The sequence below is a fragment of the Anas platyrhynchos genome, chromosome 2 (genome assembly GCF_047663525.1).
Source record: "Anas platyrhynchos isolate ZD024472 breed Pekin duck chromosome 2, IASCAAS_PekinDuck_T2T, whole genome shotgun sequence".
NCBI lineage: Eukaryota > Metazoa > Chordata > Aves > Anseriformes > Anatidae > Anas > Anas platyrhynchos.
In genome coordinates this window covers 20,451,182-20,466,827 of record NC_092588.1, presented here as the reverse complement: position 1 = coordinate 20,466,827, position 15,646 = coordinate 20,451,182, and the positions used below count along the sequence as shown (strand labels likewise).

The 15,646-nt window shown below is 38.6% G+C and overlaps 1 protein-coding gene across 1 annotated transcript in view; it reads right to left on the bottom strand.

Moving 5' to 3' along the window:
* The window catches only part of DPYS (dihydropyrimidinase), a 32,730-nt gene that overhangs the window by 13,459 nt on the left and 3,625 nt on the right, over window positions 1-15,646 (bottom strand). The window contains exons 3-8 of the mRNA XM_072034387.1: window positions 14,111-14,269; window positions 9,713-9,892; window positions 8,312-8,501; window positions 3,795-3,951; window positions 2,689-2,830; window positions 668-810 (exon numbers count right to left, since the gene is read on the bottom strand). Coding sequence (XP_071890488.1) covers window positions 668-810; window positions 2,689-2,830; window positions 3,795-3,951; window positions 8,312-8,501; window positions 9,713-9,892; window positions 14,111-14,269 — 971 coding nt within the window. The remainder of the gene's footprint in view (window positions 1-667; window positions 811-2,688; window positions 2,831-3,794; window positions 3,952-8,311; window positions 8,502-9,712; window positions 9,893-14,110; window positions 14,270-15,646) is intronic.

The window sequence follows — 15,646 nt, the reverse complement described above, 5'->3', positions numbered from 1 at the left end:
GCATCAGGTCACGTAGAGTGAGAGATCAGCATAACTTTTGTGCACTTGTTGTTGGTGTGACAAGCTCTACTCTAGGCTGTGCACAAATCCAGAAAACTCCTTAAATAAAAGTGTAAGCAAGTACAGCTTCAGACCTAAGCTCACTCATGGCTCACTCTACTAGGAAGAAACGTCAGAAGGTCAGGACCCCACACTTTCACCAGCCATACTGACTACCTTTGAATATGTTTGAAGTAGCTCTAAGCTCAAAATGCAAGATTGTAATGGGTCACTCTTCAGGAACGCATGCTCCTCTCCTTGCTTTTTGCAGTGGAAGGAAGCTGAACATACTCAAACACTTAACAGAGTTACTCTAAGATCCTAAAGTGGCTATTTTTACTGTTAGGATACCAAGCACTGGTAGTATAATGTATGGATCTTGCTATTTTTGCACTTCGTGAGCAATTCAGGTGATTTATTTATTTATTTTTAAATCCATCTAGAGGTCAAGGATCTCTACTTACATGCACTATTGTAGGAGCCAAATAAATAACCTGTAAATAATTCACATCAAATGCTGTTGAAAAACACCATAAGCTCTCCCTAAAGGCTTATTGCTATACAAATGCTTTGAGATATTGTTTCCTACAGAGGGGTTGGATGGAAGGAAACAACTACGCATACATACCTGGTAGCTTTGGGATCCCAAATTACGATGTCAGCATCAGAACCCACAGAAATTCTCCCCTTCTTTGGGTAAAGGTTAAAGATTTTTGCTGCATTTGTGCTGGTAACAGCTACAAATTTGTTTTCATCCATTTTTCCACTGTGCTGAAGAAGAGTACACAGAAGTAAACTCATTACTTTTTAGAATAAGGGAAGAAAAAATGCTTTTATTGTTGAAAAAGCTGGGATGAGTGACAGCTTTCTGCCAAAATCACATCACATCAATTTATTAAAGAGATTAAAAGAAAAATATCTGTCTCTGATGCACCTTCTGCAATGTACTTTCACTGAATACTAACTTTATGCTAGTTTACCTCATAACAAAAGGGGAAAAAAAGACAACATTACAGCTGTGGATATAGTTAAAAGTCAACTAGAATTGAATTTATTTAGCTGGCTTTTACTCTGTAGTCCTGTTCAGCAGTTTCCTCAGGAGACATAACATTTCATGAATATCGTGGTTTTGGAAAATGGTGATACAGTATTAAAGAAATGCAGACATCAGACTGACTAATAATGTGGATGTGAAAACTTGGAAGGGAGAGGCAAGACATGGTGTGTAATATAGAAAAGGAGATTTGCAAATCCTCTGCAGCAATAATGCAGAGGGTAGTTCTCTTCAGTAAATATTTGAGATTGAGAAGTACAAAAGACAGAGTGAGACACATCACCAAAATGGCAAACAAGAATGGATACACGTGTTTCAAGACTGGTCACTGCTACATAACTACCTCATCTGTGACTGTTGTTTGCTTAGAAAGCCAGCTACATTGGCAGTAATGGTGTGTATAGGCCAGTATAGGAATTTGAATGTCATAAAACCATGTTTGCATGGTTGCCTGTGAGCAGTCTTTGGAGAAGAAAAACATAAAGAAGCTGGTGAACATCATTATTCTAAATAACAGTGAGTGGGAAGGGAGGGAATCTTTCCAGACAAATTCTCACAGCTATATAGTATTTTACAAATAAGAAAATGGAGGATATTACTGACTGAAGAATCCTTTGAAAAAATTACCTTGCCCAACAGGACAAACTGTTCAAAAGTAGCACTGATGTACATATTTAAGTCTTACGTTCACACTAACCACAGATCAGATTAAATTACAGTTTACACCACAAAAAAAAAAATATCTCACTAGAGATATGCCAAAGGTGAAGGCAGGCAGATGTCATCTTTGTACACACAAATTGGAGATGAATTCTAAATAGAGATAAATAAGAGAGATTCTGAAACATGTCCTTACCAACGGTGTAAGGTAGATAATTTTACTATGACAAGTAAATATACTTTGTAGTGCATAACTAGAATACTTCCCTGCTGTGAGAGAACTTAATTAAAAAAGTTTAACAGGAGTCTCCAGAACTTGAGGGTATTGTGTCAGCCAGAGCAATCATAACACCCAGTACATGGCAGATCCCTCATCAGATTAGCCCACGTCCTCCCCCACCAGACTACCCCATATCCAAAAATCCTGGCCACTGGCCTTCATATTTATATTTGTTTAGAGGTTAAAGGATATTGTCCTGGGAAGCACTGAGCATTCTCACGATGGCACTGAAATTTTGAAGTCACTAGAACTTGAAGGTGCTCATCTCATCACACCACACGACTGAGACATAAATAAGAGAAACATTTCATATCTCTAGCTTGTTTCCTCTGCTTGAAAACACAAAATAGAAGTTGTCAGGCAGACACCCACTGTGGAAACTTCTCCAGCCGCTGTGCTTTAACACTGAAACAACAGCAGTCCTTCGCTGGTAAACAACAGAAATGATTCTCACATGCTATTTGTTAAGCAGCAAGAATCTTTTTCCATCTCCCAGGACCATAAAGCGTGAGTGAGGACCCTGTTATGGTCTCTGATCAAGGAGTTACCCTGTAATAAATACATTTGATAAAACTAAAGAGCTGATTCTGCTGAAAGACTATATTTTGTTGGAGATACAAATTACCTCCTTGTTCAGATATCTTGATATACTTACAACGCCTTTTTCCCATACGACTGACATCCGATCTTCCACGCCATTCACTCCATTAGGGATTTTAGTGAAATCATCCTTTCCCAGAGCTTTCTGGCATATGTCAAAAGTGCAATTGTCAGTCGCTGTCACAGACAGGTCAGCACTACGGAGAAACAAAGTACATTATGAACTGGATCATGTACCAGATAGTGCCACACAGGAAAATCCGTTGAGTAGATCCAGTTTTTCTGCAAAGAAAAACTGTTAATACCCTGTAAGCCAGTCTTCTGTTCCAACCTCTAAGACTAGTTTAACAGTGACAGCCAGTTTCTCTTCAGAAAGCCTGCAGAAGGCAATAAGCACCAAAACCACACTTAATTTGGATGTGTCAAAGGTGTCCCACAAATGCAGAACTGTCCCACTTCGCCCAGAGCAAAAGATTCAATGTCATCCTCCCTTAGAGCAATTTTGGATTGTGTCACTCCCTGTGAAGTTAACCCAGACTTGTACTACCACCAGTCAAACTGTGTTCAGGCATATATTCAAAGACTCTTAGGTCAAATTCAGCTCTTTTGTGGAGTTAGGGTTTATTGGTAAGTAAAATACCAGCAAAACACATTTCATTAACTGCTGATATCAGAAGGACACTTCTGTTCATAATTCCTTTTGAAGCAGATAGTATGAAGTGGACAAGATATATCTGCCTTCAGAAGACAGAGGGCTTAGTTTCTATGTAGCATCCAAATTTCATGTGAAAAACGGAGTTGACAACAAAAAACAGAACCTCTAGCTGTGACCACTTTTTACAAATTTCCCACCAACATACAGCCTTACTGTTCCCCTGGTTATTTTTCAATTTTTGCTGCAGAACTAGCAAGGCAAGGCTTATTGATTAAAATCATGTGGGGAAAGAAAGCCACAAGAGTTCAGAGAAACTAAATCTGAACAGTTTCTAATTTCTGTAACAAAAATGTTTTTATCTGTTGTTTCACCTTCCATTTCTCCTTCCTGATAATACAACATTCTGTACTTAGAAAATCTCCAGGGCATCAACCTGCTATTATACACTTAGAAAAAAATTGCTGAGTATTTGGGCATCAGCTGTCACTGTTTGTTCATCTGCTTACTTGGCCAGTAAGTTCATGAGGAAATCAGGAGTAGAAGGATCTGGTCTTAGTGGCGGACCCATTACATGTGCTGCAGCATGAGCCCAGTCTTTATTCCAGTAGTTGGTACCATCGGTGCCAAGACAAGCAGCAATAGTCTCCCCATAAACCACCTTTCCTGAAAAATGCAAAGGAATAGTATCATCATCAAGTAACATAAAAATGCATACCTTGTATTTTTCCCATTTCAGATCTTTTTGGTTATAATGGGTTTGAATTTAAACGACTGTTTCAAATTAAACACCAACATATGGAGGGACATAATAAACTAAGCTATAACACAGCATCTCTGTTCTGAATATTCTGCTGGTGATTTCCCAATATATTTTCTCATAAGAGCATTGCTTTGGCAAGCTTTTTAATTAAATTGTTGACAGATATATTATAATGCGGTTTACACATTGTTTACTAGGTGTGTGATTGAAATTTCAAAAGGAACATAGTCCTCAGTTGCACCAATTACATTCAAGATCCATATATTTCTTGGTAGCACCTGTTTGATGTTCTGAAATTATTGATGATGTAACAATGTGAGTCAATATATACAGCAAACAGACTTTTATAACTGTCAGGCTATAATTGCAGGCATGCTAACCAGGAAAAAAATGTGGCACCAGACATAAATCTAGAGTGTAAAAACATTTCCAAAATAAAAAAAAATAATATATATATATATATATATATATATATATAAATACTTCAATTTTACAAGTTATTTCCTGAACTTTAATTCCACGTGGCACAGTACTCTAGATTTCTCAGAAGAGGACCCCAGTCAAAACCAACTGCTAGCTTTTGGATAGAGCTAGTTCTATATGCGGGAGAAGATAGTGCCAACTGACCATGATGGTCTCCAAAGAACCAGAGCAAGCTAGGACCTCACACACCCATGCATAGGCTGCTTGGTGCTTATTAAAGGCAGTCTCTGCTGGATTCTAGCAGGAGCTTTCTCCTGCCCCCGCTCTCTGCAAACAGTGCATCTTACGATGGATCTCAGATTTCACTCTAGTGATCACATACCATTTTTATTAAAATTATTACATTACCCCAACTGGTCATTGCTTGGTACTACTAGACAGCGTTTTTTTTTTCTGTCTGAGTGTAAGTTAGGTATTCACCTGTACTGTTGGAAAACAACAAAGCAAACCATTGCAGATTCTTGCTGTGCATTAGGTTCTGGTATTTCTGTGAGCAGCTACACTTGCATAGGTAGTTTCTGAGGAGCTCAGCTCTTGTAAAAATATTTCCCAGTGTGATACTATCATTTCTTAAATCTTCTGTGCTAGACTTGCAAGAAGGCCTCATACCCATTTCTGAAGACTATATTAAATTCTATAGTTCTACTGTTATTTCTCCAAGGTTTCAAGACCTGCTCTGACATTACCATACATTGCATTTACTCCAAGTAGTAGATAGTACAACTTCTACCACAACCTAGGGACTCTCTATTAGCATTATTAATTTGCTCTAACACTCTCAGCATGCTCTGACATACTGAACCGATGTACCTGTGCTGATGCCTTGGCTTGGGGCATTTTAAGCTTCCAGTACCACTTATCTGCATACATTACAGATTTACACTTGGACTAAGAGGGAGACCACCACCATTTTTTGGTCTCAAAATAATGACTTAAGCAGACATTTGCCTTTTTTTTTTTTTCTTTTTTCTTTTTTCTTTTTTTCTTTTCATCTTATTTTCAAAACCTAAAGCACTGAATACAAGGCTATCCCTTTAAGTGATATGGACACTCAGTGAATAAGTCAGATTAGTATTTTTCTAATCCAGAGCTGCAGCAGAAGGGGGACCTTGGCCTTCCTTGGGCAACTCCAAATACAGTATTTGAAGAAAGGCTGCCATAAGCCTAGATAGATACAGAAAAAGTTCTGCATGCATACACAGTATCTCTTCTATTTTTCTGTTAGGCTTTTGACAGATTTTAATGAGCAAAGTCAGTGGAAAGGAGGGTATGTCTGTGTGTGCAGTCTTTCCTAAATGCATCTGAATGAGCTAAAGAAACTTCCATACAATGCAAACCTGAACTGTATATCATTAGGGCATAACTATACATGTCAAAAGTTATAATGGTAGGAAGAGAATAAATGTTTAGTTTCCATAAATAATTTCTTACTTCAGTCGCATGACATAAAAAATAAAAGATACTCTTCAAACTCATAGCTGTATATGCTGAATTGATTCTAACTCAGGCTCTGCAGGTGATGACGATATTTCTGCAGTCAGAATTTGACCTGAACAGCCCCTCTTGTTCCCATGAGTGGGAAAGAGTACAAGGCATTTCCACAAGTGACTTTGAGTATGAACACTGCAACTTCAACGGACTATATCTGGACATTCTGCTAACTGTGCAATTTCTTGCATTTCATTTGGGCCATGACTAGTCAGACTGAAGGGCACAATAATATCAAGATTCTGTTTTAATCCAAATAACAAGGAAATTCCACATTAAAGCTCTTTTAGCTCAGTTGGCTTCTGTCTGCTAACTCTGGCATAAAATTGGAGTAATGTGCTAATAAATCAGGTCTTTCCATTTGTCACGTTTTCCTGCATTCAACAAAAATATTAAGCAGCAAGTGTTCTTTTGTTTGGTCTTTCTGACATCTCTGAGCTTCTGGGAAATAACTAGATTTGGTGACTTCTTCATTACACATGAAACTGACTGGCAAGAGCTATATTCATATAAATTGTTTTATAAAAAAGAAGAGCAAAAAACTTCAATGTGCTGAGTAGAGGGGAAGAATCACTTCTCTCCATCTGATGGCAATACTTTGCCAGATTTGTTTATATCATTTATACAGTACTTTGAGAATTTACTTTTTTTTTTTTTTTTTTTTTTTTTTTGTGTGTGTGTGTGTGTGTCTGAAACTCTTCATTTCAAAATACTACCTTTAACTGAATAATGGAAAATAACTTTCTGAAATTTATAATAGTGGACAACAAACACAGACCAGTCTCACGAAAGCCTATAACTGTTTTTACCTATCTCTGTTGTACATTAGCTCTCCCTTCAAATTTCTTAATCAATCCTAGACTTCTATTTCCTAAGATATATACTCCCATGAGAATAGAAATTAATTATGGTAAGATGTTATGTGTTGTGATGCATAAATGCAAGCATTTGACAATTTTGACTGTATGAACCCAGGAAGCTATTAAATGCAATTTGCAGAACAATAAGTGTAAGTTGTTTCAATTTCTTTTTAAACACTGAAGAAGCATACTGATATAAAGTCATTTATCATACTGGCACTGCAGACTATTCCTATGCCTAACAATATTTTACAGTATTTACTATCAACATAGATTTTTTTTACATGATTACTGTGTTATAAATCACCACCTCCTGTCTTAGGTATTTTACGTTTACAGCCAGTGTTTTGTCTTTTTCTGAGTATTTTAAGTGTTGTTACAGTTTCTTGTAATTAACGTTGTCACCACACCTATGGATGTACAAAGAACTGTAAACGTATGGATACAATCCACAGTACCAGCAGCACTGTCATCTAGTGGAGAAACCTAACATAGCACAGTACCAAAAAATGTGCTTCTAAACAATATGCTGGTGATTATATTATAAACTTGAAACAGAAAAATCTTAGTATAAAAGTCATGATCAATACATATTCCACATAAATGTATTCATCTATTTTATCACAATAATGTCAGGCTGGTGTTGATAGCACTTTTGTCCAAGACCTCAGACTCTGCATTTTAGTATTAATAATCTATGCTGCTGGCAAAAGTATTGTCTAAAGTCAAGAAATGAGGAAACTGAGGTCTGTATGCATTTCATATAAGGTCAGATGAAAAGACAACAGGGAAAGATAACCCATAAGGACTCCGGCCCCCTAAATCACGGCCTCTGTCCTACTTATTCCACTCACATAATGTCCCTTCATAGTGCTGTTCCATAGGCAGCTCTGGGTGAACTTACGGATAGATGAGCATGTAGAAAAACCTGAATCCCTACAGCCTACAGACTGATTTTAGCCTGCCCGACAGCTGGCCAAGAGGGTCAGGCTCCCTTGGCTGGCAGAACTATTTGTGAACCCTGCAGTTTATGACTGGAGAAACCTTTCCCTGGAGGGAATTAAGACTTTTGGACACTGTCAACATCACCATGATTTCTGTTGCAGAACTTCTCACCTAAATGGCTGGTAAAGGCTTGAAGACTATAACTCAAGGGAGAGAAATAGCAATGCATATATTGTCTTGGACTGGTCATATAATTTTTAATGCAATGCTGTCTTGTCCATCATTGCAACTTTGGAGATATAGCATAAGGACAAAAAAGCTTGTTCTGGGAAGGAAAGGCTCAATCCCATTTGCTGTTCTGCCACACTGCTTAGCTCCACTCATGGACACCGATGTTTTAAGGTTTAAAGCACCCATGGACAAGTAGGACATTAATGCCCCTTCCTTTAATGCCATGGTCAAAGCATAAATGAATTAGGACTTTTACCTTCTCTTCGTGCACTGGCTAGCACCCTTGCTGCAGATTTACTCATTACATGGACAACAAAAAGGGGACAGTTTACAGCATTTGCTATGGTAATTGCTCTCTGTGTTGCTTCAGCTTCGACTTCCTCTGGACGTGAGAGAATATGCCCTTCAGGACCAGTTATTCCCATTGACAGCAACTTCTTAGAATTCTGGACATAAAAAACATTTAAGAGTCAGTTAAAGTGCAACCATGGTGTCATGAACATGTAGCCAGCCAAATGGATCCTAGACCAGACACTATAGTTAGTTTGAGAAAGAACAAGTCAGTTAGAATATTTTCAATTTCAGAGGAGTTATTGTTGTGTTACCTGAAATACACTATATCTTTCAATAAACACAGATTTCAGAATAACTAAGACTTGAGAGAACATGGTCCACTGGCTTTCAGTGGTAAATCACTGCTTTTGAAAATCCTAATTCTGTATCAATTTGTGTATCAGAAATGATCATAGCCAGTAACTGAGATGACAATACTAACCCCTCTTTAGAAAAAAATTGAAAGATCCTTACTAAGTACAAAGCTACACATCAAGAGCCTCTTGAATGAGGCTCTGAGGTTTAAAGAGGCAAGATTTTGTTCCTATATTATTACAGGAGTTTATGCTTGGCTGATTTGGGATTACTTAGCAATAAATTCATTTCTGTTATGGGACATGGTCAAAGTCAAAGCACTTTTAACTAGAATAGTTGAAGAAACTCAAAGATATCAGACTGTACATGTACTCCAAGTGCCTCTACTTATCAGTGAGATATTAGCATCAAGTACAAAGTGAGGCTGTCCGTGCACAAAGGAACCTTGAACTTTTGTGCCCAGAGAAGCTTCCTCTGTACTTCTGGATTTGGTCCTGTTAGATGACATGACTATGTTTGGAGAGACCAGGTATAAGACCAGGTATCATACACCTGACATGTAAATGCTTGTCCAAGTGTTCCCCCTTCAACCTGGCCCATGGTCAGTCTCTGATGCTTTCTTCATCAGCCAAATATATATCATAGAATCATAGAATCATAGAATATCCTGAGTTGGAAGGGACCCTTAAGGATCATCAAGTCCAACTCTTGACACCGCACAGGTCTACCCAAATATATATTATATTGCAAGTGTGTATGTTATTCTGCAAGCATAACTCTCATTAGAACAGGTCCATTTGTTTCCTGTCTGTCCTGAACCCAATACTCCAGCTTAAAATTTCTTGGCCCACCACAAGCATCATTTGGGATTTTGGCCGAGATGTTTGTCTTTAGTTCCCTGGAAGTTAAATAGGGGAAAAAGTCTTTCCCTATGTTACAATGATCTATTGAAGTGCTTAGATAACTAGTTATATTCCTGAATTTGATGGATAAAATGATAAATACTTACCTGTGCAATCAGGTCACCATTCTCTGCATGGACTTGAGCAACTGCTCCAAGTTCCCTACAGTAGGAAAAGGCTTCATATAATTCCTCATCATTGAGCATGTACACATCTTTATAGGCCATAAACATCTTGAAGGAGTTGACACCCTTGTTCTCAACAAGACTTTTCATTTCTTCCTTCACCTGAAAGACAGTCAGCAATTCTCACAAAACAGCAATATAAAATTTTACCTGTTAACTTTCTACAAAGAAATTGAAAGTATGAACCAACAACAAGCCTTTGCAGAATCACAGAATCACAGAATTGTAGGGGTTGGAAGGGACCTCCAGAGATCATTGGGTCCAACCCCCCTGACAAATCAGGTTCCCTAGAGCAGGTTGCCCAGGTAGGCACCCAGATGGGCCTTGAATATATTGAAAGAAGGAGACTACACAATCTCCCTGGGCATCCTGTTCCAGTGCTCTGTCACCCTCACCGTGAAGAAATTCTTTCACATGTTGATGCAGAACTTCCTGTGATCCATTTTGTGGCCATTGCCCCTTGTCCTGTCCCCACAAACCACTGAAAAGAGGTTGGCCAAATCCCACAGAATCACAGAATTTCTAGGTTGGAAGAGACCTCAAGATCATCGAGTCCAACCTCTGACCTAACACTAACAGTCCCCACTAAACCATATCCCTAAGCTCTACATCTAAACGTCTTTTAAAGACCTCCAGGGATGGTGACTCCACCACTTCCCTGGGCAGCCTGTTCCAATGCCTCACAACCCTTTCAGTAAAGAAGTTCTTCCTAACATCCAACCTAAAACTCCCCTGGTGCAACTTAAGCCCATTCCCCCTCGTCCTGTCACCAGGCACGTGGGAGAACAGACCAACCCCCACCTCGCTACAGCCTCCTTTAAGGTACCTGTAAAGAGCAATAAGGTCACCCCTGAGCCTCCTCTTCTCCAGGCTGAACAAGCCCAGCTCCCTCAGCCGCTCCTCGTAGGACTTGTTCTCCAGGCCCCTCACCAGCTTCGTCGCCCTTTTCTGGACCTGCTCAAGCACCTCCATGTCCTTCTTGTAGCGAGGGGCCCAAAACTGAACACAGTACTCAAGGTGCGGCCTCACCAGAGCCGAGTACAGGGGGACGATCACCTCCCTAGCCCTGCTGGTCACACTGTTTCTTATGCAAGCATAAGATCCCATTGTCTCCTACACTTTAGGTATTTATAAACATTGATAAAATCCCCCCTCTCTGTCTTCTTTTCTCCAGTCTGAACAGACCCAGGTCTCTCAGCCTTTCCTCATAAGGAAGATGCTCCAGGCACAGTATCATATTTGTGGCCCTCTGCTGGGCTCTTTCCAGGAGATCCCTGTCTTTTTTGTACTGGGGAGCCCAGAACTGAACACAATACTCCAGGTGAGGCCTGACTGGGGCAGAGGGGGAGGATCACCTCCCTTGACCTGCTGGCCACACTCCTTTTAATGCACGCCAGGATCCCATTGGCCCTCTAGGCTACAAGGGCACACTGCTGGCTCATAGCCAACCTGTCGTCCACCAGGACCCCAGGTCCTTCTCCTCAGAGCTCCTCTCCAGCAGGTCATCCCCCAGCCTGTGCTGGTACATCTGGTTGTTCCTTCCCAGGTGCAGAACTCTACACTTGCTCTTGTTAAACCTCATTTGGTTTCTTCCTGCCCATCTCTCCAGTCGGTCCAGGTCTCACTGAATGGCAGCACAGCCTTCTGGAATGTCAGCCACTCCTCCCAGGTTTGTGTCATTGGTGTACTTGCTGGGGGTGGGCACTATTCCCTCATCAAGGTCATCGATGAAGATGTTGAACAGGACCAGACCCAGCACTGACCTCTGGGGAACACTGCTAGTCACAGGTCTCCAGCCAGACCCTGCACTGCTGATCACCACCCTCTGAGCTCGGCCAGTCAGCCAGTTCTCAACCCACCTTACTGACCACTCATCTATCCCACACTTTCTCAGCTTACTTAGCAGGATGTTGTGGGAGACAGTATCAAAAGCCTTGCTAAAGTCAAGGTAGATGATATCCACTGCTCTCCCCCCATCTACCCAGCTGGTGATGCCATCACAGAAATCAACGAGGTTGGTCAGGCATGATTTCCCCTTGGTGAATCCATGCTGACTACTCTTCATAACCTTCTTCTCTTCCAATTGCTTGGAGATGGCATCCAGAACAAGCTGTTCCATCACCTTTCCAGGGACAGAGGTGAGACTGACTGGCCCGTAGTTTCCTGTATCCTCCTTCTTGCCCTTTTTGAAGACTAAAGTGACAATGGCTATCCTCCAGTCTTCAGGCACCTCTCCTTTACTCACCCCTCAAACATATATTCAGTCCTAACAGTCCAAGTTGCACATTTAAAGGTTGATTTATACTATTCCTCTTGTATTAAATTGCTTCTCAAAGTATACAAACGAGCCCAACTATAGTGCAGATATTGGAGGTACAAACTGATTGGAAGGGAATGCTTTTTAAAAACTATAGTGAAGTATAATTTTATTCCAATGAAAACCTCCTGATATTGAAAACACTTTGTCCAATATCAACATCTATGTATCCAACCTATAACACAAAGCATGGAGATATGTAAAAATTTGATTTTCAAAATTGAAACCTAACAGTCTCCTGGCAAATCACAGTGACAGAAAGGTTCTTATCTTCTAGAGCTGTGTTCTAATGCTAAATGACACACACACAGCCCTTTGAAATATTTTGTCCCTAAACTAAACAGCTCCAAAACTCTATATGCAAGCCTGCTTTCTTTCCTATATGCACTTCTTGATAAGATTCCCTACTTCTTCTCAAGTTTGTGAAACAAAATTGTATATCCCAAGGAAGAAAGAAAGATATAGATTTTACCCAAAGGTTTCTTGTGCAGTTAGTTAGATACAACTATCTATTAACTAACTTTGTCTCTTCCTTCCCATCAAAATGATGGTGACAGTATTTGGTGTGCATCTATGATGCTCTTACAGTTTCCATGTGATTTTTTTGAAAAAGTAAAATGTTGTATTTAATATTTTCTCTAATAATATGTTTGGATCTTCCCAAGAAAGGTGAGAGATTAATAAAAAAAAAAAAAAAAAAAAAAAAAGAAAGAAAAATGTGGGGATTCACCTGGGAGAGGGGTGGGAGCATTAGCTTTAGTGGAAATTATCAAAAAAGTAAATACTGGACATAAGACCCTACTCTGGCATAAATGTGGAAGCAAAAGGCATTTCTTTTTCATGTATTTTCTTTATCACAAATTGCTAATACTAAAGGAAGGCATTCTACAGAATGTATGATTATAACAAAGACTTCAAAGTCTGAGGATTTAGTAGCAAATGGGAAGGGTATGATATACCAAACTCCTCAACTACTTTATCCAGGTCTTTTATGGCTACAAAACATCAGAACTTTTATTTTTTCAGTCTTGGCTTTAAAAAGCAGAAGTTAAACTTCTTAACACAAAACAGAGCATTTAGCTGATTTACACTTCCCTAGTTTGACTAGAATTTTCAGTGTAATTCCACTTTTCTCTAGTAAGGCTATTTCAAATGCTTATTCCTCAGACTTCATTGGAGAATTTATTGCATGCCTTTGCTTTAAGCTAGAACTTGGAGTCAGTCTGTTTAGTGTTTAGCGCACAGAATACCAAAGATGGAGTGTTTGCAGAGTGAAGGCTTTGGTTTACGTATTTTAAAAATAAAAAATTAGAGGAAGTAGTCATACTTCATACTTAAAAATGGAATTTACTAAGTATATTTCTGACCGATGCAAGTTCTCTAAGTGGTCTTGTATAACATCAGTCAAGTACATGAAAAGTTCATTTCCTCAGTAGAGCTTTCAGGCAATCAGCAAACATTCACACAATGAGGATGATTCTCCCATACTGAAGTTCCAAAAAGATTTTCTGGATAATCTCACATTTAAGAAATTCTTGCCTCTGATTCTGTTTTACTTTAAGGAAGTATTACTGCATACACTCAGGAATAAAATTCTTCCTTTGCAAATAAAATTAATTGCCACATTTTTCATATATACCCTTATTAATACACCGTCCCTACCCCAAACCCGAGACTTAAGATGAATGTAGCTTATTGAGTATTCAGGTAAAATAAAAACAAAAGCCCTCTTGTCCTTTTTGGTCTGGCTGGTCTTAACTTTGCACAACCTGCTTCCTTTTCCTTTAACCTCATGTAATATTATCCACAGATGTAGGTTATCTGCAGACTTTTCTTTTCAAATACACATACTTTTTATAAAGTGTGGACAATTCCAAATGTAGTTTGCACATACAAAAACAGGTTAACTATAACACTGTAGGCAACTAAATTTACCACCTGAGGACTTAATCAAGGCAGATGTGGTACGAATTCAGGGAATAGATAACCATGTTTGTATCTACCTTGTTGCTCCACCATGTAACTGCCACATGCAATGAATAATCACAGCAGACTTTCGGGTCTGCCCAGCTTTTCCACAAATCAAAAGCTTCAATAAGAGAGGAGCCTTTTTGAGGAATGGCAAAGTCGATGATCATAGTGGTGCCTCCCGCTACAGCAGCCTGAAAGGAAAATAGTTAATATTTAGCAATCAGTGAAAAAAATGCATAGTTCCTCCTACCCTCTCTGATTCCCTGTCTAACAGTTACATATTGATACACTGAAAAGCCAGAAGTCAATGCAGTTTTCTTGAGTGAAGTCTGAACTTGCAAAATGATTGTTGACATTAATTTTGGTTCCTTTGAGAAGGATGTTCATTTGAGAAGGAAGTTTTTGCACTTATAATCCTATCAAAGATTTAGAAATGAATAAGCAGCGTGCATCAGTGAGTATTCTTAAGAGGATGGGATCACAGAGAAAGAACACCAAAAGACCACAAACAACTTGAGATATGCTTACTCAGAGTCTACTTAGTTGAAAAAACAAGCCCGTGTAACAAAACAGCATTAAGGAACAGGTACACAATGGAAAAAGTAGTTTATAAATCCAATATGAGAATCCCCAAATTCCTGAACTCCTAACTACTAAACTCCTAACACCAGAAGGATTTAAAAAGTGTTTTGAAATTATTATTTTTTACTGCAGGGTACTATTTTGGAAAACTGCACAGCAGATTTCCAAAAAGGCCAAGATATTTACAGTTTCCATATAGATATATGTAAGTATATAAAATCTTATTTTATATTAGTTATGAGGATAAAATTGCTTTTTAATGAAGAACTTTCATTCTTCTTTACAGACAACTGAATTCTACGTTTTCTTCCTTTGAAGGCACTCTGGTAGTCACTGTCACAAACCACATCTTGGGCTAGGGGAAATGGATACAATAAGGCAATTTCTTTGTTGTAATTGTTGCTCTCTTTCAAATTAGTCAGAGAAATTGTCTTATTGCTCTGAACAACATCCCTTTGCAAAACAGGTATTCAGATCAAAACACACACAGTTTAAATTCATGCTACTTTATTCTATTTCTAAATCAATCCTCCTTTCTCTAAAAGACATTTGTTTGGCTCTGTCTCATTAAAGCTCATAAATCCTTCCTTATAAAGTTCTAATATTTCTTTTAATTAAGAAAAAATATTTGGCTTGCCCCCATGCAAGTGATTTATTTATTTATTTATTTATTTATTGTAACAAATTGTTTTGTATATTTCAAATAATTGTCTTAGCAGTCAGGAGTGAAATTGTAAATATGTCAGTATATTTAGAAAAAAAAATGGAGAATGACAAATATTTGTGATTCTGTGATGAATTCAACAATACATTGCCTCCAAGAAAAGTTGTTCAAACTTCAATTTTTTTTTTCCAATAAAACATCTTGGTTTCTTAATTTTTAAGTAGGATTTAAACTTCAAGAGTATTTGTAAGCTTACAGGAAAAAAAAAAGTCACAGGTTCCACAACTCCTACCAAAGTATCATTTTTCCTATAACATTTATA